This window comes from Cuculus canorus, chromosome 1, assembly GCF_017976375.1.
Source record: "Cuculus canorus isolate bCucCan1 chromosome 1, bCucCan1.pri, whole genome shotgun sequence".
Lineage (NCBI taxonomy): Eukaryota > Metazoa > Chordata > Aves > Cuculiformes > Cuculidae > Cuculus > Cuculus canorus.
Window position 1 is genome coordinate 167,478,004 of NC_071401.1, and position 24,762 is coordinate 167,502,765.

The window sequence follows — 24,762 nt, forward strand, 5'->3', positions numbered from 1 at the left end:
TGTTTTTCATCCTCAATATTAATTTTCATTTGATTGACAGAACAATATAAAACTAATTATGTACATATTGACTGAACAGGGAAGCTGAGTCCCAAAGGCAGGACAAAATGGCTGAGGAATAAAGTACTGTATATTTTACATATTTAAGGATCTACTGCACGTCATTCCTTTGACCACTAAATCCAGTCCCATAGGTTCAGGTTTTATGCCTGAAATAAAGACTGTAGCTAGGAAGGTTAGCTGTTCCAGGTTTTTGATTTTTTGTTTTTCACTTTACTCATTGAACTTTTCGTTACTATTAGAGAAATATTAGAGAAAAGACAACTGGAATTTAGAAGAAGAAATACTGTCTCAGTTCCAAAGGCATGTATTAAGAACAGCTCATCTTTGGAAGGAAATGCTAAAATGAATACAGTTGATGTTCTACGGTTTGTTCAGTATAATGTCCTGAAAATAAAGAAAAAAATATTTTGAACAGATGTGAAGGGTCCAGCTATTATGTTTTCACTGTTACTTTTTGTTTTGCCAACCTAGATTTCAAGACTGGTCTCTCAATTCTCACTCTTAGTATATTGAACAGAAGTATTTTGACTGTGGAAATACGTTAAAGGAAGTTTTTTCCACTTCCTATGCAGAATAAAGTTCAATATTTCTGTCCTAGTTAAATCTAGAAAAGGGTTAATTTCCTTGTTTCAGCAGAGAAAGAGTTAATTTACATAAGAAGCTGGCAAGGGACACAGCTAGGCAGTTGAGCCAAATTGTCTGAAGAGCGGTATTTGACACCGTGATGTTATGCTCAGTTTGTAAGGGTGTAGCTAGCTGAGGAGGATGCAGAAAATTGGCACTGCAGCTCACGGCGGGTCTGGCGATGTGGTTCTCCATGTGTTTGGCAACAAAATAGTTGCAGTTTGGTTTTATGGCTGGTTCGCATGGCACAGTTTTAGTGGTGCAGCTGTACAGAACAGCACAAGATTCTAGACTGAAAGTAAACCACGAGCTGGTTTTCAGGCAGTGACCTATTTGCATTTTGTATATTTCTTTATTGTCGTAATTCATTTTGCATTTTTTCCTCCCACGCTTCCCAGTTAAACAGCTGCTCTTATATATGTCTATGAGTTTTACTTTTTTTTTCTCAATTCTCTTTCCCACCCTTTCCAAGAGGGGGCAGAGTGTGAGTGAATGACTATGCAGTTCTTTGTTTCTGGATGCAGGGTTAAACTGTGACAGTTTCTCATTTAGGCTATTTTACATGAGAATTTTACTAGCCAGATAATCTAGAAAGGAAGTTTATGAACAGTACAGAAAGCAGCTTTGGGCCTTATCAGTATTACAAAGAATGCAGAGGTATAAATAAATATTTTATGTACTTTTGGGAGGCACATTGATATAAGTTTAATCTCTCTATTTCATTACTGATTCAAGGAAAGATTCTGTTTACCAAAGAAAACAAAGGGATATTTAAGGAAAGAGGTAGAAAAATGGATGTGTCTCTGAGATAAAAATACTCAATTAAATGAAAAGTGGATAAATATTCAATTGTGGACACATATTTTGGTTTTAATTGTTTATTCATTTATTAAATGTTTATTCATTTATTTTATTTTTATAGTTAGATTTTAACATATAAAATCATTTAACTCTAGAATTCATACATTAGATCTGAATAATTCAGAAAAAAATGCATTATTTTTCTTGATAATGCTATAAACCTTACAGTTAGGTAGATAATGGAGTTGTCCTTTAACATTTCATGTTATTCTTTCTATCTCAGCAATCAATTTCATTATTAATAGAAATATCTCCCAGGATAATAAGATTTTTAAAAAAACACGTCTTTCTTAGAGTAGGAGTGAGTTAATAATTTGTCTTTAATATTTCTGTAGTTTATGACTGTATTGGCTTCTATCAAATCTTACATAAGGTTACCGACTGGCAAACGGGGTAGACACATGTATGCATAAGGTGTTTTGCTCAGGTTGATGGGATTGCCATCCAGTCTGATGTCTTCAAGAGCCCTACGTACATAATTAAAATCTTTCATTCTGCAGAAAGTGTCTTCATGCATCTCTTGAATGTTGTTGTTCTAAAAAAAAAATAAAAAAAAGCTATCGGAAGAGTTTTCTCTTTGAAGAATAGTTTACAAATATATATTCAGTACATAGAGAGACACTTGTTCTAACCCAAGGAACCAAATTGTAACTGCAAGTCATTAAGAGAGAAATGTCCCAAGCAGTGGAAAATTTATTGGCCACTGTAAAGCTTGAGGCCAAGTAACTCAGCTAATGGAGACGGACTTTTCAGGAGGGGTCTGATAGAAGTACAGGGCATTTTCATTTCTTGGATCATATTGAAGAGCCTTATTTACAGGAACTGGAACCAGCTTAGGCCAGTCCAAAAATGACAGAATCATAGTTATCATCCTGACAGCTCGATACGCCTCAGCCTGCAAAGGCACAAATCTGTAATTTGAACTGTGATGGATTTCTTTCCCCCAGGCCCTTTCACATTACCTTAACCTCCATCCGTATATATACCAGGAAAGATGAATGCTTTGGGTTTTATTCTTTTGATGTTAATTCCTCTTACATATCTTATCTTCACTGAGCTTTTGTTCTTGAAGTAAACCATTTTCAGCAATGAATTGCTAGAATACAATATTGTCTGAAATTGAGACTAAAAAGGTCATCTCCTGAAATGGAGGCTGTCTGAAAAATCTTTCCTTTGTCATTCCCTTTACCATCAGAAATTGGTATTGGAAAAAATCCATCTTTCTAGCTTTGGACTGTAGCACATAGCACTGAATATTTAAATTACAGGCATGGGCAGGTGAGAAAAGCAGTCAACTAGCAGGCAGAATATTTCTACAGATTTATTTATTGAAGGATAGAAGTCAAATTATGTACAATACACCAGGACATTTATTCAAAGCTTTTTTGTTGTATTTTGTAATAAACAAAAACCCTGAAAAAAAAAACCCCTGATTTGGCTGAAAAAATGTTACCAACTGGGAATGACTTTTATTAAGAGAATGAAGTGCACTGGTACAGATACAACCAATTTATAAAGTAACTTTCTTTTGGCATTTGTAAGCATTCCTGTTGAAAGATTTGTATGAGCAACGTGAGGGATTTCTGTCTTTGAAATCTCTTAGACTGATGTTGCTCATAAGAGCTGTGAACCTGACTTTAATCTGTACAAATAAATCTAGAATTTTACGTTTGAAAAATATTGTATTACAAGTTCTAATAATTAATGTACTGATTTAACTTCTTTCAAACACTGAATTCAGTAGTTAACTATAGTTCCAATAGTTCATTTAGTTAAGTAAGTACACTTTTGGATAAATAGAAGAAAACAAGGCAACAGTTATCCTTTCCAGCTTTACTTAGTAGTTGCCCAAGATATATAGAGTCATTGCTTTTGTAGCCTACCTGAAGATGAAGAGCTTGGAGGCTTTCAGGGAGTGGCAATGGAATGTGATCTAGGTTATTGTCAGTGATGTAAAGATGCTGCAGCTCATGCAGGTCCTAGAGGATGAAGGAAAAAGGGGAAAATGACAAAAAATTTTAAAAATGTCTAGCCAGTGAGTTCAAAATCTCTCACTGCTGTGAGCTCTGCTGGATATCAACATATTTTGTTTCAGCATGGTATGGTTGAAAAAGCAGAAATTCAGACAGTCATGAACTGTCATTTGCACAAGCTGAGAACTGTTATTGTTAAAGATTAATTGTTTGGATTATAAAAATGGATTTTTTTTTAATATCTAGATACTTAATAATTAGATATTAAGTAATAGTTAGAGATTAAGATTTCAATGATGTTGTTCTAAAGTGAAAATACTGCTTTACCCAGTCATTATGCAGAAAGACTTCCTGTTCTGTCTGATTTCTTGCTTTTGTGATGAGCTTACTCAATTTTGCAGAAGTGTTGAAGCAAATTACAACTGCATAAGAAATGCTTGAGCTAAAAATAATTATCGCATTCCACTTGAAAAGGTACATAATATTTTCCCTTGAGTTAGTGGAAGAAGCAACTTCATCCAGTAGTTATAAGAATAGTAAGATATAAACTTGGCTAGGTCAATAAAGCTCAGTAGAATATTCTCATTTTGCCCCCTTTTTGCACATGAAAGTTATGATAGTACCTAATGAATTCTTTGAGTGCGGTGTCCTAATTTAACTCCAATAGAAAGAAATCTGAGATACTAGGACAAAGGTTCTCGGCAAAAATGGAAGATAAAGGCTGAGACTCCTTCACAGCTAAAATCAGGATAGTGTAGAATAAAAGGGTGCTAGACCAGTGTCTCCATCTGGGGGACTAGTTTTTGCCCATCATTCCTATTCTTAACACCTGCCATGTATTGGGGTAGAAGAAAATATCTGATTCTGTAAATGCTGTTGGTTACTTCATTAAGAAGCTGAAGAAATATAGAGACGACTGGTTACAACTGCCTTCTTAAATACAATTGAATAATGCATATAAGCCAGGCCTAACATATGAAGCTAGCCTATACTCTATAATGACTTCAGATTTCACATGCAATTTGGAGCAATACATGGCTGCTTCTCCCCATCAAAATTCTTGAGGGAGAATGATTAATCAGAGGTTACAATTTTGCTGCTTTTCAAGGTGGAAAGGAACTGTATGCATCTAATAAACACCGTCTGAACTCCCAGAGCAAATTTGAAGCAGTGGCCTCCATAGCTTTGCTCCTCCTTCTTGCCTACTTGTAAAGGAATATCAAGAAGCTTTCTGGAGTCTTGCTAGTCATGTGGGTAGCAGTTTCATACAAACATAGTCTGCCATTGCGTGTCTTGTGTGGATCTTTGTAAAAAAAGAATAAAAACAGTTCTGATGTCTATCTGGTAGTGCTCATTATCTCACTTCATCTTTATAGGTTGCCTAGCAGCCAGCATAGGCACGATGCCTATAATATTAACGATTTCCCTGCTGTAGATGGACACTTAGGCAGTTCTTGAGACCACGTCCTTTGCAGAGAGGAAGAAAACGTTTTATCATCCCAGACTTACTTTAAATGCCTCATTACGTATTCCTGTGCGACCAAGCCTGTTCTTACTAACGTCAATGAATGTTAAGGTAGATGGTAACTCAGGGAGTTGCCTTATCTTATTGTCACGGAGCACCAGCTCCTTGAGTTGGGGCAATCTCCAGAAGGCATCTTCATGGATCTCCGATATAAAGTTTGCAGTCATATCAATAGACTTTAAATTGTCTGGCAGGGAAATAAGATACGATAAGCATGTAAAAATGTATTTCCTGAAAGTTTAAAAAAAGACAAATAGGTTATTTAAATTACAAGTGAGGTACCTTGAATTACATCCATTCCTGACCCATTATATAATGATTCTGTCTCTGTAAGTAATTCAATAATCTGTATTTGAACAGTTATCCTGAGGAAAGGAACCAACATCTCCTTCTAATCTTGTTTAGAATTGTGGGTGTCATTCTTTATGCATCTTTCAGTGGAAGATTTCAAAATTAACAGTTTTAAAATGTCTGTGTATTTTCTGAACCTTTTAAATGGGAATCTTTCGGAAAAAATTAAAAGGAAATAAACATATTTTCTGCCACATTGTTCCATGTTTCTTTGGGTTTTTTTATATTTTCCTATATTTGCAATTGCAATTTGATATTTTAACTTTTTTCTAAAATACAAATATTTTTTAAACAAAAAAAAAGAAAATGAAACTTGTTTTTTGCAAAAGACAACAATGTCTAAATATCAGTACAGTGGTATGCATTAATTTTAAATGTCTTACTCTGTAGCTTACTTCTATTTTACAGTTAGAATATTATTCATGGTTATATTATTTTATTATTTTAGTCTTATGTGAGTAGTGTATTTTGGCCTAAATAAATGTTCTCTCTTCTTAGTATTTGTTTCCTTTGATTTTGTTATATACCAATTTTTTTTCTTCCCAACCTTCAACTGCATATGAGCAAGCCAAACCTTTATCATTTTCTTTCATAAAAGGATCTTTGCATTCCCCTAAATTCTTGTAGCAGCATTTATTTGACACTGATTCCATGCTTCTCATCATAAAATCAATAATCATTAGTTATACAAAGTTAGGTCTAAAACAAAACCCCCAAAATTTGGCTTGATATTCAATCTGGTAAAATGGGCTTAATGCTCTTGAAAAATTAGGCAACCTTAGAATAGTAAGTAGGAAATGTGAAAATACAAGGTTCCTAAATCACCAATTTCGATCAGTTTTATGCCACAAATGGTTTTGGATCAGCAGTTTTAATTTACTGAAGATTTTCACAGATAATTCTGGAGGAAACCAATGAACATATAATTTAAAGGTAAAATTTAAAGGTAAAATTTAAAGGTAAAATTCCTTTCACACAAGTGCTTTGCAAATATTTGAAGGTGTGTCTCCCTGAGAACTTGACTTATTTAGGAAATCAGTACTTTCTAATGTGCTACAAATGTTCCATAAGGTTTGAGGTTTTTTCTACCTGTCTAAAGCTGATTACAAGTAATAGCAAAAGACATATGAATGTTGTTCTTTCTAATAATTAAGAAATTAGACAGAAAATATATTTAAAGTATTGATCTTTATGTTCAAAAGTAACAAAAATTTGCATATGTGCATTTATGTATATAATCCCACTGTCATCAAACATTACATAAAACGAATGTCTTAGATTAGCATGAGCCAGAAATAATAAAAATTAAATTAATTGCAAAAATACTACTATCCATACTTAAGTTGATGAAGTCATTTTTGTTGATCTTTCTGATTCTATTGTAGCGTGAGTAGAAATATGTGGTTTTCTTAGGCAAGGGTGGAACAGCATCAAGCTCGCGGTCGTCACAGTAGACTGTGGTCCCTAGGCATGTACACAAAAGGCAAGTAGGAAGACCTATCAAAGAATTTAAAAGAAAATAGTTTGTTGCAAGGGAGTACAAAAATGATATGTAAATTACCACAATGATATGCTTATGTAAGAACATAATAAGATTTTCTTAGTGATAAAATTCACTCCCGTTCTGTTTTGATCACATCAAATAATTGCAAAGACAAAGTGATTAAATTCTGCTTACAACTATTTTTTTCTGCCTCTGTGTATTAGGTCATTTAACTTAATTTTTTAATACAGTGTTTCTCAGAATATAACAACAGAATATTAAGTGACAGCAGCAAACCATAGATCAATTTCCCTCTAAGCTGGCAACCGTGAACTTCCATCTATATGGAGAAATAATTGTTGACGAATTAAACTTGTCATGATTTCCCAAGTTTGGTTCTGTAAATAGTACTTCTAAATAACTTGTAAGGAAATTAGTATTTTCCTACAGAGCTATGGAGAAGAAACTCAATTTCTTTTGCATGTTGTTTAATTAAATTTTCTGATTCAGAAAATTAACATCAAGATTTCTCTGTCAGTCTGAGTTAAGGTAACTTGAAGACCACGTAAACAAAGCATTTGGCTCTCACCAGAAATCCATGAAAGTGAAAAATAAATTCAATGAAAAATCAAGTTGTTTCATCTCAGTCATACAATGGCATGAATACTGAATTCAGAATTTTCTTTTTATGATACTGTTTGGTAAGAATTATGGTGAAAAACTGAGTGGTTTGCCTAAATGCAGTTGTCTGTAGGAAAAGTTGTTAGTTGCTACGTGTGTTGAATTCTCAATAAAGCTTTACTTTGATTGTCAGGATAAATCAGCACATCAGTTTCTCGACCATTACTCCCACAGAAGTGCTTTTCAGTTTCATGTTTTTTCCTCTTTGGTTGGTTTGGTTGTGCTGGTTACTTTATAAAATAGTAACATAATTAATGAGTATGAAAACATTTTTCTTGCAGGCGAGATTTTTCTCCAGATCAGTTATAACTACATGGAACCTTTGCCTTCCTAATCTGTGTGGATTATCAGCAGTTGGCAGAAACTAAGTGAAAGGCAGGTTGTATATATGTGATGCCTTTTCAGGCAAGATTAAAGAGTCAGTGACCAGAGTACTCTTTTATTGAGAATCAGGGTAAATTCCTTGGATGTCCAAGAATAATTTATCTGGAGACATAAGACTGTTTTTATACTTCCCTTAACTTCCTCCACAGGACATTTTAAATCAGCCACAGGGAGCAAGCCTGAAACAGGGAAAAAATAAATTGTCATACCTTGACCCTTTCCAGCAAATCTAGGCCTAAAAGAATGTAGAGTTCAGGATGGCTGACATTTTTTCAAAGTATTTCAATATAATACAGGAAGAAAATTTCCCCTTCTGTCCCTTTTTTGATCTTGGAGGAGTATTTGTCACCTATGGCTGGTGTGCACTGAAAAAGGACAGAGGTATGGGAAGGATTCAAAAAGATGTCAACGAGAAAAATTAACTTGTCTTGATGTTGCTGAGCCTTGTAGTCTTCTATCCAGTACCAAGCCAAGAACAGCAGCAACATCTGACAGGAAAATTGGTTGCTGAAAAAAAAGAAAGATGCAACAAAAAACTGATTTGATATGTTACAGACTTGAGCCTCCCATACATATCTTTATTTGATGTGCTAGTTGATTTGCACTCAACGCTCAAAAATGTTGACAGATACAGAATTCATAATATATGATATATACATGAGAAGTTTTGTAACCTGCAGCTTTCAATATTGAAGAAAAGTGTGTGTTTTTCTCAGAACTCTCTTGGGAAATTTTAATTTCTATTTTTATTTATTTTGATATCAGTTTTTTTTTAATCTGGTCAAGGTTCATTAATAATACATAAAAAAACCCAAGAATAAGAAGGTTTAATTTCTCTTCACTGAACAGAGAAACATGAATTCTTTTTTTTTTTGTCTTCTATGGCACTCAGTTACAGTGTTAGGCATAGTAAAAATAGGCTTTTCCTGCTGTTGTATTTGATCACTGTACAGCACAAAGACCCATCACAGCAGTGGATAAATCTAGTGAGCTTCAACTGCAAGAGTTTAGATTAGCTACTAACAAATATAAATAGTTAGAATCATGCTGTTTGTGTGGGAGAGGGACAGATTGCTTTTTGTAGTTTTAACTCACCTGTGAGATATAGAAAACTCTCTTTTCCCTGTAGCTAGACAGAAAACCAGAAAAAAGTTTCATCTGAGATTTCTAAGTAGTTCCCTTTCTTTAATTGTCATAGCTTCTAGTTAGACATTCACAAGGAAGCAAAGTGGGCTTACGCAAAAGCATAGCTACTCATACAAAACTTATTTCTCTTTCCTACTAACCATCTTGAGTTTGGGGTCCAAGAACCCCGGATCCCTGTGCTGAAGACCCATCTATTAGTTTTGGTGTTGATGCTTCCTCCTCAGGTTCTTCCGTCAATGGTGCAGAAGAATAACTCTCTTGAATTACAGAGGGTAGTGCTGTCCCGATTTCTGTCTAGGAAACAATAAGAGGGAACAAGAAATGTTACTATTTACTTCCACTGGGAGTTGTTTCTCTTTCAGTTATTTGTATTCTCCCACTAGAGGTCATACGTGTCCTGAGTTTTAGTGCTTCAGCTGCTTTTTATCCAGTAGCTATAATGAACTCAGAGGATGTGTAAACAATTCATGAAACTCCAACATGCCCATTCATCTTTTATCTTAACGTTTTACTTTTTTTTTTTTTTTTTTTTTTTGCATGCACACGTGCTTGCACACTGCATCAACCTTATTAGTGAGAATATGTACTAACAAAATACTTTTTCCACATTTATGGCAGACTTGCCAGTTTTGTCTAAGAAAGGCCTAAGGCTGCAAAGAGACGGAATGGTTTACTGTAATCACCCAGACAGAATCCATTCTAATTGTGTGACCTTTGCAAATAACTTTATCACTGTATTGTGAATTCCCCTTGTGTAATAATATCTTTTGACCACTCCAGGGTCTCCTTTGAAAATGTACATTGATTATGTTTTTTTTAAAATCCACAACAATTAATTAGTGTCTTTACAGGGCTCTGCACATCTGAGGTACTGTTTGAAAGTTAAGCAATACATACACCCCCATGAGTGCTGCACCCCTGATGCTGCAGTTAACACTCTTTAGCCTACCTATATCTAAGGTATGACCAAAAGTGGGAATTTTGTCTTTTCTTCCACTGCAGTCTTATAGCACACCACTACTGTGAAGTTATTGAATCCGGAGATTTTCACATCACCAAACATCTCCTGTTTTAAGATCAGCCCCCATCTACTGTTGGCTTTGCTGTCTCCATGGAGAACTCGTTGTTGAAATCACTCATATTAGTGCTCAATAATTCTAGTTGTAAAAGACAGATAAAAGCATATAGCAACTGGGCTGGATAAGTGTTTATTTATTTTTTTTTTTAAATTAGACTCTTTATGCTGGATATAGAAGGTAAAGGAACGAACACATCTGAGATCTATGTTCCAAACATGAGCAAAGATTTTACTGTATTCTAATCTCTGTTTCAATCTCTTAGTTTAACTAAGTAATACTCAGCAAATAGACTTAATTTTGTCCTGGATAGGATAGATTTTAAATATATTTATATAAAATACCTATATACATTCAAATATGTACATATGTTTACCAGAAGTTTGGAAGAAATCAGTCTACATTTCAAAATAGACTTGATGGATCTTGCAGCATAGCTATATATCATTACTATCAGTATTAAATATTACGATCCTGGACTGCCTGAAACAACCTAAATAATCTTCTAAAAAACACTTAGTGCATGGAAATAATTTGGTTTAAGGTATTTAGTAGCCACAGGTTCAAGTATTTTGCATCAGTTGGTTTCACTGAAGACAGTGAAAATGGAAGAAATGAAAAACCAGGAGGCACCTCACAGACAGAGATTTTGACTAAGCACAATTCAAGTTGTCTGTACATTCTTTAGTTGTAGTCCAATAAGCCACTGATACTAGAATTTATGGATAAAAATGACATGATATAATTTCTAGCATCATAGCTTTGCAAAACACATAGTGATCAAGTGTGCAAAATGAACTTAGCTGAACTATGAGAGAGTAACCTCTTGGGATAGGTAAGAGTAAGGCTGTACCTTACAGTTTTGTGCAGATAAGTGTACAGTGTTCCCATCTGCATCACCGACAGTAAAACAGCTTAACCAGGAATGGACTTGGTGACAAATCAAAAGAAGACTTTGGGAACAAAGGAAGTGGGACAGATGTTCTCCAAATGGAGAAAGCCTAGAGGGGGAGATGCATTCCAGACTTTTATTGACCCAGGGTAGTACTGCACTAAAGTGCTTGCATGTGCAGTCTACTTCACCAGTTTTGTGGAAATCAGATAGGAGTCCCTGACCTGAACTTTGGAAAAAAATGCAGAGGCTTTGAGACCTGTTAATGGCTTTGTGCACATCTTTTGTGGCAGTTCTCCTGAAAAGAATATTCTGGAGAAGAACATTTTCAAGATACAGTATGTAAATAGTCTTCAGACCTAAGATAAATTTCCTTTCACTTGTCGTGGGATTTGGGTCATCTACACTGACTGCCACTTCTCTAAATATTTGGGGGCATACTCTATGGAACTTACTAATTCGAGAGTTGTGATTTACTTTATGATTTCTCGTGTGATCTTAGTCGATTAATCACTGCAGTTGATATCAAAGCAGGGGTATTAACTTCTAGTAAGCCTGTTTCGAGACTGTTATCTCTCTCTCTTTTCTTACAGGATATTATCTAGGTTTGGAGAAGCACACTTGAAATTCTCCCCATAGATTCCTTTCTAATGTGTTAAATCTGGGTTCTGGAGAAACTATTCCAAGAAGCCAGCATCAATATCTATTCAGTCTCCTGCACTGGTTGTGACTGTTATGAAAAAATACTAATTGTTATAGTGAATTTAGAGATGTTGCCATACTTACACTGGTAACAGAGCAAGAGTGCAGTGATGCACATTATTACATACCAGAACCAGAGCATGGGCAGTGTTTTCTTGCTGTACATAGGCTGGACTTGAACCAGTAACTTAAAGGTAAATATCTGTTTCCCATTATCGGCCATCTGATCCATGCAGCTTTATATTTCTTACATATTTGATAAATCACGCAAGATTGTAACAAGAAAAAGATGTTTCTTGGACTATGTTCTGCAGAGAATAAGCCTTTATCTTCCAGATGTTTGTTTATTTTTGGCAACATGCATTTTACTGAAAAATTAAAAGAGAAATGATTCTATATCACATAATGGTATTACTCCCCATAGGGATTTTAGGGGTTTGGAAGTGAGGATGTATTTCCTTTGCATCTCTAAGAAATATTCTTCATGAAAAACTGAAAATTAGGAAGAATATTGTAGAGAAATTCAATAAAGCATATTTCTCTTTGCCAGTAGTTGCAGGTCTTCAAATCATAATCAGCATTCCAGGCCAAATTTAATACATGGCATAAGAAAACGCTGGAAGGGAATCACATTACCTACATTTAGTCGTTTAACTCTGTATTTAATATTTACCCTAGTCTTTCTTTGGAATCAATTAAGAGATTTAGAGAATACCAGTGCAGAATATTGGACACAGAACATGCTGTAAGCAGAGTAATATCTTTCCTAAGATTGCCTAGAATGTCTACTTTTTTCCCCTTCGTATGTTTATCCAATATCACTATATTTACTTGTGAAGCTGCTTAGAGGGAATGGCCAATTTAGAGGCACTTTCAAACCAGGAAGTTACAAAACTCAAAAGCACAGAAATCTGAACATATCAATGAGTGATAAAATACAATTGACAGAAATCATATTGTGACTTCACTCATCCATAGGCTAAGGATCTAGTCTATGCTAGTGTCCTTTCACAGTCAGAAAAGAATAAGATGAAACTCCTGAAAAGTAGCTCCAGCAACTGACCATGGATGCCTCTTTAAGGATGGACGCTTTAGGTATCCATCTCTCACCACTGGCTGAAAAGGAGGCAAAAGAAATGAAAATATTTTTAAGATTAGACATGGCTCAGGAGGCTGAGCTGTGAAAAAAAAGAAGTAAGATGAAAGTGTATATGTGGGCTAGGAGTCGATAGATGTGAAACAGAATATAAATGCAGGTAACAGTAACCTATGTGAGGATTATGGACCTGTATAATCTATCTAAGGTAATAAAATACAGAAAACACAGAGATTTAGAAAGGTTAACAGCAAGGTTGGAAATCATCCGTTGCCACATTTTGCTTATGAGCTGGTGTAATTCCAGTAGAAGGTGTTTGGTTTGTAGTTTTATATCTACATCTTTTAGGATCAAAGCTGATGTATTACCTGTAATAAATACAAATCCACAGGACAACTTGCAGTGTGTCCTGTTTCAGCGCTTCTTTTACTGCAAAAAGTATACTTAAAAACACAAATAAAAATTCAAAACATAAAAAGAAGACATTATAAACTTGAAGAGACAGTTGTACCACACATTGACCCATCAAAAGGAACTGTTTTACCCCACAGCTGTTCTGAAACTACCAAAGGCTTACAAGAAAATATCTAATTATGGTAGAGGTTTTTGGTTTGTTTTCTTTTCCAAAAGTGGCTCATACTTGTTTCTTCTTGAATATTCCATTTCAGGTCTTCTTTTCTCCTATTGTTCTATCTTAAAAATAAATACATCTGTGAGCCATTGCATGTTAATGTAATAGTTTTTCAGACTGCACGTTCTACAGCTCAGATAAATTGTCATTTTTATTTACAAAGCTAGATAAATAAGTTGTGTGGAGAAATTAACATAGCAAAACTCAGGGACATCCTGGGGAAGAGAGAAGTGATTAATGTTTACAAGATTTCTAGGTAAACTGATTTTACTGACTCACATTCATTCTCTCAGATTTTAATCACTTGAGCGTTTAAACACATACATTCCCACATAACCAAGCATATATGTGTTTTGACCCAGGTGACCTGTGTTCAGCAAAGATAAGGGAGAGAAGATACAAAGTCCTTTTAGTGCCTCTGGGTTTTTTCTTGAGCATTGAAAACTAACCTTTGGACAGATTTTAATCTCCTCTAAGATTGATAAACTGTTATGGGGCACTCTTCGTCTTCAGAGTCTTGGAGACTCCATCACCCAAGAATCTCACATGAGGTTGTTGCCCATTGCCTCCATTTTCTCATTTGGAATGTGATTTCATGATAGCTAACATGGTAAGGGATGGTGAATATTGTATTCTACAATGTTATTCCCTTTCTTCTGCTGGTAAAATGGAAGGTATTCACCAAGAAGTCATCTGTGCTGTGACATTATCAGGGTGTAGGACCTTTAATTTTGGAATAAACAACATTTTCCTCAGTTTTGCTGCTGGGAACAGCATTCTGGAAGTGTCACAGCTGGGGTCAGTGTCATTCATTATTAATACAAATCATTCTTTTGACCCTTTAAGCCTTCTATTTTTTTAATTTATTTTGTCATTTCTGCTAGGTCTTACACATACATACTTAAATTTCCATTTATACCTCAGTTACACCAGCCTAAATATTTAAGTTACACAGCTCTAGAATTATAATCCAGCTCTCAGAAACTAATACCGGAGGCTTCTGCCTTGGAAAAATATAGGTAGACTCTGAGGTTCTGATCATTAGTCTTAGAAAGAAAAGTAGTCTTTTTAGCACCTTGACTACAGAATATCATAAAGGTTCTTGTCTCAAAATCAAATGTATTGATCCCATGTCTGATTTTAGCTGAGTAAAAATATTAATGCTGCACAGCATTGCTATAGAGATTTTACCTACTAATTCTATTGTCTGAGAATGAAGGAACTCCATGTCAAGGGAGCTAATCTGGCTTTTCATGAGTACAAATGAAGTCAAAGTCTCATTCCAGCACTGTCTTTGAAATTACAGACTTTATTTCTAACATTGTGCTTTGAGGGCTACATAATATCTAAGTTAGCCTACAGCAGATGGTTTTCTTTGAAACAGTGCTGAAGTGTTGCAGGACATAAAATTTCAAAGAGAAATATGACAGTTTTAGAACTCATAACAGAGCTCTTTGCATTTTTATAAAGCACAAAAGGACTGAAAACTAGTCTTAAATGATTAATGAATATTTCCAGAGGAGCTCCTGCTGATCCAAGCCACAGTGTAGGCACACACAACCAGACAAACAAAGCTGGAGATCACTCAGATGACAAGAGTATCTACCAGAAACGTTGTCAACCTGCCCCAGCTGGACTTCCAGAGCTCACTGTAAAGGAGGGTTCAGGAGTTCCTCATGAAGTGCAGACAGACAGAGCACTGCTGAAGCAAAATATGTTTTTTGCCCACTTCACCTGCCTGACTTTTCCTAAATGTGTCATGGTTGGTTTGAATTCAAATTACAGCCAAACAGTGTTAGGAAGACGAACCAAAAGCACCAGATTCATTCCACTTAACTTCAGATGTTGCATGTAAGTGGTTAAAGATTAGAGCTGTTGTAAAGAAAGACAAAACCAAAACCACTCTTGAGAAATAGTATTAAAAGTAAATTTTTAATCCCCAAATGTCTGTGATGTCACAAGAGGGATTGTGCCGATATGAAATATATACAATTACTGCAGTACCATATCTAAACTATTTTTTCTTTTAAACAAATGAACAAAAGTAGTACAAGTCATTAAAAACAATATCCATTCTGATACTAGTGGACGGTCCACCAAGTCTTTAAGCATCTAACAAGATATTAGGTTGCATTGAGGAATCTAAGGAAAGAAATTCAGTGAAGTGTTATGTAGTTAACTCAGGTGCCTGGTACTTACTGTACAGCTAAAGATTCAGGCAGAAATTTCATTAGGATTGTGCCGTTGTGCATGTTCTGAAGAATTTATTGAGCTATCGGTCTCATAACTACTTGTGTAGGGAATGAAGCATTCCTGCATCTAAGTGATTTAAAGAACCCTCCTGCTGAATTTTCATACCCTATTTATTCAATTTCAGTTCAGAGGAAAACAAAGGGACTAGTTCTTTGTTCACTCAAGAAACAAGAGAGCTGAAATGCAAGTTGCTGGCCTGAGGAGGCTGGCACCCCAAAAACCTCTATTCCAGAAAATATCCTAACCACCAAATGGAGGCCAGGGAAGAGTTTGTATGCGATATTAAAACAAAACTAGAATTTATCCAGAGAGGCAAAACTCATGTCAGGAGAACAAGCCAAAATAAACATGATTGTGTAGCCTAACATGAAAGGAACTAAGACCTGGGACCTTTTCAAAGGATTGTTAATGTCCCATGTGTTAGACAGTCACTAAACATGAACAAAGATAGAAATGACTCAAAGCAGACTCAGAGCAGGACTGCAACATCTGAGCTGTGTATCAAACCATGCTTTGGGTCCTGTTTTAAGTAACTCTGAATTTAATCTTATATTAAGTGATTTTTAAATGAAATAGAAATGCACGTGTTATTTAGCTTAAGAGTGTTCAGAAAAAAAAATATATAGCTACTGGTTAAGTTTAGGAATTTGAGGTGATGTTCTGAAATATTCACAACCTTGTTTCATACTCCATGTTGGGAGGGATAACGCACATCAGTTCTTTGGGGAAAAAACCACAAAACTGGGAGTATGGGGGCTAAAAAAAAAGTCAATTTATCAGGGAAACAGGTAGCAAGCTTCTACTGGAAAAGATCTGTGCAATCTCACCATGGAGTTTCAGCTGTCACCTCTCTCACAGGAGTTTCAAACATTGTGGTAGTTGCTTTTAAGCAATGATCACTCTCTGGGCCAATTTAGGTGTTTTCAGACCAGACAACTACTTGGAAAATCTTGCCCCGTCTGAGACAAGAAGGATGCAGTTACTCTGCTCAGCTAATGCAGCTGTAACTGGTGGCATGCCCAGTATCAGTTTTAGGTTCTTAAGAATATCTTAGCCAGTACACTTAGTTTTCATAAGATTTCAGGTAGCTAAATGGATGAGGCAAGCTCTTCTTAAATTGTACAATATTTTCCCAATGACCCTATATTTTCAGTTCTTATTTTTCTAACTTAGTTTTCCTACCTGAAGGGAAATGATCTGGATATACTTAATCAGAACTGCAATCAAAAGTTTGCAATATCAGTTTATTAGACGTGAATAACTGATATATATATAGGAATCTCATGCAATTTGTTTTTCTCTCACGCTGTCCAGAATTTTACTTTCAAACAAGGAAATCCCCCTGAGCCTTCTGTTTCATCAGCAAGAACCTCATACAATAATGCATTTGACAGTCTGTCTTGATTGCATCCTTTTAAAGAAGGAAATCTGCGTTTGTATATGTTTTCAGAGCATGTGGGACAATGAAGACCTGGTCTTGACAGGGGCATCAGGTCCTAATATAAATATTCATTGAAAATAATAATAGAATTTACTGTGAAGAAAAGAGGAGATACAGCAGCTCATGTTTATACTGTTCTAACTGTCAGGTTTAGAATATAAATCCAACACAAAGCTTGTAAACTACCTTACAGTGACATTCCTTTGCAGCTTCTTTCTCCTTTAGGATGTTGAGAATTCTTCCTTGATAATAGGTTTTTCTTTTACCTTGCCCTTTTTGACCTTGTCTATGTAAGGTTTGATACCGTTCTCTCTAAAGTCTCTGTAAACATTTTATTTCTGAGTGATATATCACTGAAAGGGTTTTTTAGGAAACAATTCCCCTTTGGATGCAAAGATTTGGTTATGTCTTCCACATCTCACTGAACCTGGGAACTTGGAAATCACAGATTTTATAGCCCAGATTTGACTCGTCTAATACATGACAATGCATAGCTTTTACAGAGGATTGAATGAAATTGTCCCAAGTGATTCAAAGCTACAAGTATTTTTCCCATGCAAAATATTTGCATTAAAATTTATGATTCAATTTGTACACATGTTGAATGCAATTAAAGAAATGCAATAAATTAAATGGATGTGCTGATGTTAGCTGGCAATATTAGATAACCTCTTATTTCCATTGTTAAGTAATGTTCTCAAACCTTAAAGCTATTCTAAAATCTATGATAAAAATAGACAGATTTCAAGTGGAAAAATATTAATAGTTACCTACTTAAAATGTTCTCAGAGAAAAATTTACAAGCCAATGAAATGTTTGTGCATATATGCATGCAGTTAGTTTTTACAAACCTACTTCACAAAGAAAAATACTTCTAAAGCATGAGAAGTAAAAAGAAGTCACAAATCTTGTCACTCTTGATTAACTGTACTAAGATGAAATTTTGGTGCTAAGCCTGAGACATGTGCCTAGGTTCCATATAAAGATATTTGAGGAAGATAGGTATATAGGGTCTGTCTGGAAAGGAGTTAACTTTCCATCATAGTGCTGCTCTTTGTAGCTAGGATGGTGTTGACGACACACCAGTGTTTTGGCTGCTGCTGGGCAGTGTTCATACAGCATCAAGGCTGTCTCTGCAATCCAACTTCTTCACCCCAAGGCTGGTAGGCTGGGAATGGACAGAAGGCTGAGAGGAGACATAGCTAGAACAACTGATCCAAACTCACTAAAGGGATATTCCATTCCATGTGATGTCATACTCAGCAATAAAAGCAAAGCGAAAAGAGTCGAGGTTGAGGGTGGGGGCACTTTCTTATTAAGGTGCTTTTCTCCTGAATGAATGACTACACCTATTGGAGTCCTACTTCCCAGAAAATGTTTGGCATCACCTGCTGATGGGAAGTAGAGAATAAATCTTTTTCTTTTATTTTCTTCTTTGCACTACCTTTGCTTTTTCTTCCATTAAACTGCCTTTATGTCAAATCATTAATATTTAATCTTAATTTCTCCCTTTGTCCCTCTGAGGATGAAGAGTAAGAAGACAGCTTGATGAACACCTCACAGCCAGCCCAGGTAAGCTGAGCACAGCAGATATTCCAAGAGAATTCACACTTGTCTAGTAGAATGGTCTTGGGATTTAATGCCTAATTTTAGCCAGATAGAATGAGTGGAAGGAATCCCTCCCTAATTACCTCTGGCTCTTTCTTCATCGTGGTGGTTACACGTTGAATGAGCGATTACAGTATCCAATGGGTAGCACTCTGGAAAGGACACACTGACAGAGGTGCATTAGTTTAATGCCTTATGATGCATATGCATAATTCCTATTGAAATCAACAGAAGCAATGCATGAAACACATTTGAAGTCCTAGAACTAGCTAGTCTCCTGGATGTGCTGAAAATCAGTCAGAAGCACAACCATGGAAAAGTTCGCATTTCTCCAATGAGTCTAAAACCATGTTAAGCAGAATGATTTATAACTGCAAATAAATGAATTTTAAAATATTACATTAAAGTCAACAACAATGGAAAAATCTGTTTTATTTTTTCTCCACTATTTCAGAATGCTAAAGACACAATTCAGAGTTGTCTAAAAGGAAATGGAGGCTTTGGGTCCTAAAAAGTTACTGTACACAAGCTAGAACTAATGAAGGCTTGTTGTTTGTCTGAGTCTCTGTGGTATTGCTCATCATTTAAGTTATGCATAATAAAAATTAACCTGTGACCTTGCATAAATACTGGATTTTATTCATAGAACCACTTGTGTAGTTTACATCTTTATGACAACAGGACTGCAGGAAGGGAAGTCATAACCACTATCAAGAAATCAAAGGCTTTCTATTTAAAACTTGAGAGACATTGACAATATTCAGTGCCTAATAGATAACCTGCAAGAATGACTTATATGTCTATAAAAGCTGCTTGATTTCTACAGCATTGGCCACTTTGAGGTCTCCTGGGTTTTGGGAAGTTGTGAATGCTTCAGTTTCTTTTGAATGATAAATGTTAAGAGGAATGCAAACAAAAAAATATTTTGGCTAAACATCTAGGGAAAAAAGCCTCACACTGGGAGGTCCATCCATATGCAAATTAACATTCCTTCCAACTGCTATGACAGATGACCTTCACTTGATGAATTCTAAGAAGACTGACTGAAGAGCTCACTAACGGGAGGCAATCCTGCTCTGGAAAAGAAGTTTACAGCACGAAATGAAAAAAGTCTTTTTTGGACTCTGCCTATTCCATGTTTCCCTAAGGAATGTAACCTATGGTAGGGCTTGTTGTATCTTTTCTTTTTGAGCACAATATTAATCCTCCTGAATTTCCATTCAGCTGGAAATGAACCACAGGAGCCTTGTCTTGTCCAGAAACTTGAAAACGTGACACCCCTTGCTTCAGTGTCACAGAATCTGAGAAAGATAGAATCTAGAAAGGTAGAACCAGAGAACATGAAAGCGCAGCTCAGGAGACTCCCACCTACCGTTTCATGCATTACTAAGAAATCTACTGTTTGAGTGAGAAAATCCCTGTGGTTAGGTACACAGAAGATAGCCTCTCCCACTTCTGGGAAGGAAACCATTTCTGTAGGACTGATAAAGCTTCGTATTCAAGAGCAAAAAAAGGCAAAAAAGGCAAATACTAGTCACTGTGATATAGAGAGAGTACACATATCCAGTCACTAAAAATGAGAGTGACTTTATCAGGGAAGAAAGCTCAAGTACATGGGCACATAAAGAGTTTTGATTCAGCATGGCACAAGGAAGAAGGCAGAAGGCAAAGTAATTGATTTAGGGCAAAGTCCTTCTTACATATGGATTATTTTTCCTCCAAATGGTACAATTCTGGTCTCAGTGCAAACTTTGAGATGATTTTTATCTCTTCAGTTCTCCAGTTTTGGGCTATATTTATTCTTAGATTGTCTCTGTCCTTTGATTTCAAGGCTGCTATCCAACTTTGACCTCACCTTGATGAAAGACTAGTACCTGTCCCTTCCACTGCAATCATGAATCACGCTAAGGAACATATTTTCAAGAATTATATACTATTACCTGAAAAGAGATACTAAAATATTATGTGTAATAGTGAAAAAAATAATATTCTTATTTAAATGTTAAATTTTTCACTCAACTTCTATTACATTCAATCCTGAATCATACAGTGCATATATCACCTTCAGGGAAGTTGTGCCCATGTTTAAGCAGCAGAGTGAGATTAGAATTAATGCAGCCTTTTAGTAATGCAGAGAAATACAGGAATGTAGAAGGGGAAGGAAGCATTTAAGTCAACAAATGGAGTTGTTTACTTTTACAGGCAACATAGTTTACTTTCTTATGCTATAACAGAATTTCAACAGTTATTTTTCAGTATTCTTTCTTGCTTTCTGTTTTTCAGTTCAAGTGCTTTCCCTTTTCTTTTTTTACTTCTTTCTTCTCACTTTCCTATCAGAAACGGAAACCACCAGCATTTATTGCCCAAAATATCTGTATTGAAAGTATATATTACTATAATAAATAACCTCAGGAAACAGCATTTTGCCATCTCATTTAATGGAGAATTTTGGATGCCCTGTCTCAGCTGCCTTCATGCCTCATCCAGACAGATGAATTGCAAGAACATTCTCCAATAGAATTTGTGGAAATGGAAGGACACCAGAGGGAAGCATGGAAGCTTTCACCTGCTCTTGAAGATTACCACCAAAAAAAAACCCCAAAAATGTCAGTAAATATTTTGGCCACATTTGTAGATTAGGGAAAAGATGAATGAACTATGGTGTTGATCAGCCAAGGCAATAACAAACACATGAGCAGATTTGTCTAAATATTTTCAGGGTCAACAAAACCCATCACTAACCACTGCATATAGACACTTTGGAAAGATAAAATAAATGAAGTTCTAATTACCATTAGTTGATCAGATCCTTCGTTTTCATCATAGACAAATGAGTGAGGCAGCTCTCCAAGTGGTAAGTCATAGAACTCAGAATCATAAATTATGGTATCAGTGATAGGTGCAGCTCCAACAGACTCAAAGATAAAAAGTCCCAGAAAAATATTTACAAAGGTCTGCATTCTGCTTTCTTTCCTGAAAGAGAAGGAAATGTACAAAATGTGGGTAATCTGGTATTTGCAAAGAATCTATGAAACTTTAATCTCACAAATACAGTACTTATATGTATGACACAATATTTCTGATGAATAACTAAGATTTATTCATGATAATGATTTATTCTGTTTTGCTTCTTGAAGAGTCTTTGGATCTGAGAATTTCTGCAGACTGCTTTAACCATAATAACATTCAACAAATTTAGGGTTAATTTTGATAAAAGGGTATTTTATGGGTATTAAAAAACATGGCCTCAAAGAGAAAGCACCTGGAAGGAAAGATATATATTCATCTTTCCCCCCTTTAATCCAGCTTCCCCTATGCCCATTGCAACATAAGAAGGGGGCTTTTTAGAAACTAGCCAAAAGCTAAATTATTAAATTATTATATTATTTGTATCTATCACAATAAATAATCTTTTGAAATGTACAACAATGTAGTTTTTTCCTCTGCCATAAAATAAATAAATAAATTAGAAAACACTAGGACTTCTTTCTTTGTTTTTTTCTGGATGAGCAGAGCATAATCAAAACACTTTTCACCCAATAGTTGTTTGACCAGAATATAATTTTGTTTGGTTGAATGGTGTGGCATATTTGGACCATCACTTATGAAAAGGTCTGGGGAGAAAAATAAAAAGTAGTTTATGTCCTCCATAGTCCTGTAAGTGACAGTACTCTGCATTCTCTCATGATTCAATCACCATTAATTTTAAAGTATTGAGAAATGGCAGCATAGTACAGTCACCTGTTCTCCTTGTAAAATCAAATTATCACCCATTTAAAAGTTCCATATTTGAGTAAAATAGTAGAAAATTCATGCTAGGATTGAATATTAGTATTCATGCACTTTCTTTTTAAGTGATATATTCACTATTTTCATACAAGATGCCTGACAGAAAGCTTTATTCAGCGTTCTTTACTTACACCTTGATTTAACTACAGCTCCCACTAATTTGACCGAAAGCACAGACAGTGATGATAAGCAGTGCATAAGTCTAATAAATTGTTCTCCTGATGAGATGCCATAATATGCACATATAAATTTTGTAGCTACTTAAAATAGGTAAAGTATAAAAAATGCATGAGATTTCTTCGAATGTGTGTGCTGAGCAACAAACTGAATTTTTGCCTCATGAAAAGAGGTCTTTATAAAGCTTGTTTAGGCATGAGGATATGAAGTTCCTCTGGGGATGGTCAGCAACACAAGGCATTCATTTTTCTCTCATTTGCTTTATAGAAAAAGATTTTTCAGCTGCTGCTGAGGGAAGCTTGAATCATTTGGGCTTGTCTTTGAGAAGACTTAGTTGAATTACACCTTTCAGTATTAGCTTCCAATATTATTGAAGGTATTCTGCTTCGTTACAAAAAAAAATTAAAATGAAATAAAACAAAATATAAATGCCACGAATCTCTGAAATATATTGAAGTATACTGGTGCCCGGGGGTTTTATACTTTTTTTGCTGCTTATTTGTGGCAGGACTGGTTTTTGTTTTGCTTTTCTTTTGTATGTCATTTATCCAAAATTATTCAGCTAATAAGGGTGTTATCTATTAACCCAAGATGTAATATCATCATACACGGAGTATTTTTTCCTCTAAATAATTCCTAAATAAAAAGTTACTCCCAATTCAAAATTGTTTTCATTTCACATTGCCTAGAAATAAAAGGTTTCAAAAGGTATATGGCTTGATAAATGTTTAATTTGAATTTATATATACAAAACCAGCTAATATAATGACAGTCTCTATGAAAAAAAAAAGATAATTTACCTTTTACTATATTATCTGCACTAACTTGTAGAATTTTCATGTCTCTGTAGTTCCCTTATGTGTAATATATTGGAACATGCTCTAATGATATTGGCATCTGCAGTAGCTGTAAGATCAAATATTTTGATAAAGATTATGTACTCCTCTCACAGGAAGGAACGCATATCCAGCAAAAATAAATAGTCTCCTCAGTTTGCAGCATTTGAGCAATCAGTATTGTACATGATAAAATAAAACAAATATTATAAGAATATTTCCAGGATTAAAAATCCAATTAACTATTCGAAGAGAGAAGTACCAAAGCTTACCTTTAGCTTCCAACCTCTCAAATGGGATGGAGCTACTCAGCATGCAGAGTCACTGGTATTAGACCCCGACCAATGGCAGTGGCATTCAGGGGCTGCAGGAGGTGGTACAGCTTCTACCCTCAATGGGGACCTCAGGCCAGGGAGTTTCTTGAACTTCAAACATGTTTATATGTGATTTCATTGAATCAGATTTTAGCAAGGTCAAGGAAAGATTTCTTGTAAGCAAATTACATCTATTTCACTTTTTTACCCTTTTTCCTTAAACTTCTTACTAGTATATTGATATACCAATAATACTCTCAGTTGCTTTCTGAAAACAATCATTTGGGTGTCCTGATAGTCTAAAAATGCATGTTTTCCAATGTCCAAAATCAAGACTTCAGTAAATTGGATGAGATATGAGTATCTTTTGCTATGTTATATTTCTATTTTGGGGGTCATTGCATGTGCTAAAGTTTAATGCATTTCCATCTGTTGTGGGTATTGTCTGGTATGTATTTAGAGGTATTTTTTTCCCTTACTTTTCTGTAAGTACTTATAAGGAAATACTTATAGGATAGAATCTTTCTAGTGTTTTTCCTTCCAAATGGGGAATACCACTTCCTTAATAGGCTTTAATACGCTGCGAATTATAGGCATACCCATAAAATGGTTTGGAAGGGACCTTAAAATTCATCCAGTTTCAACTCCCCTGCCGTGGGCAGGGATACCATCTGCTAGACTAGGCCACTCAACATTTCATCAAAGTCTCATCCAGCCAGGCTCTGAACACTTCCAGAGATCAACATCCACAGCTTCTCAGGGAAAGTTATTCCGATACCTATCATCACCGTAAAAGAATTCTTCCTAATTTCTAATATAAATCTATTCTCTCTCATCTTGAAACCATTACCTATCA

General features: G+C 35.3%; 1 protein-coding gene across 2 annotated transcripts; it reads right to left on the reverse strand.

Annotated features, from left to right (window-relative positions):
• Window positions 1-1,728: 1,728 nt before the first annotated feature.
• Window positions 1,729-23,994, reverse strand: EPYC (epiphycan). 2 transcript variants are annotated; one of them, XM_054082457.1, is made up of 8 exons: window positions 23,865-23,883; window positions 23,557-23,662; window positions 21,583-21,763; window positions 9,232-9,385; window positions 6,736-6,894; window positions 5,031-5,233; window positions 3,432-3,527; window positions 1,729-2,083 (listed from the first exon to the last, which is right to left on the reverse strand). In XM_054082457.1, exons 3-8 carry the CDS (start codon window positions 21,748-21,750, stop codon window positions 1,913-1,915), a joined length of 951 nt encoding a protein of 316 aa, XP_053938432.1. In that variant the 5' UTR covers window positions 21,751-21,763; window positions 23,557-23,662; window positions 23,865-23,883; the 3' UTR covers window positions 1,729-1,912. The 2 variants fall into 2 exon arrangements, with proteins under 2 accessions (XP_053938432.1, XP_009558227.1); XM_009559932.2 differs by lacking the exon at window positions 23,557-23,662 and having other exon boundaries at window positions 23,865-23,994.
• Between the last annotated feature and the right edge of the window lie 768 nt (window positions 23,995-24,762).

Excerpts from the sequence above, each read along its gene's own strand:
- EPYC (XM_009559932.2), bottom strand. The coding sequence starts at position 21,750 with ATGCAGACCTTTGTAAATATTTTTCTGGGACTTTTTATCTTTGAGTCT. Across the intron at positions 9,386-21,582 it reads AAGGATCTGATCAACTAATG|ACAGAAATCGGGACAGCACT; the intron begins GTAATTAGAACT and ends ATTGTTTCCTAG. Across the intron at positions 6,895-9,231 it reads TGGACCCCAAACTCAAGATG|GTCTTCCTACTTGCCTTTTG; the intron begins GTTAGTAGGAAA and ends ATTCTTTGATAG.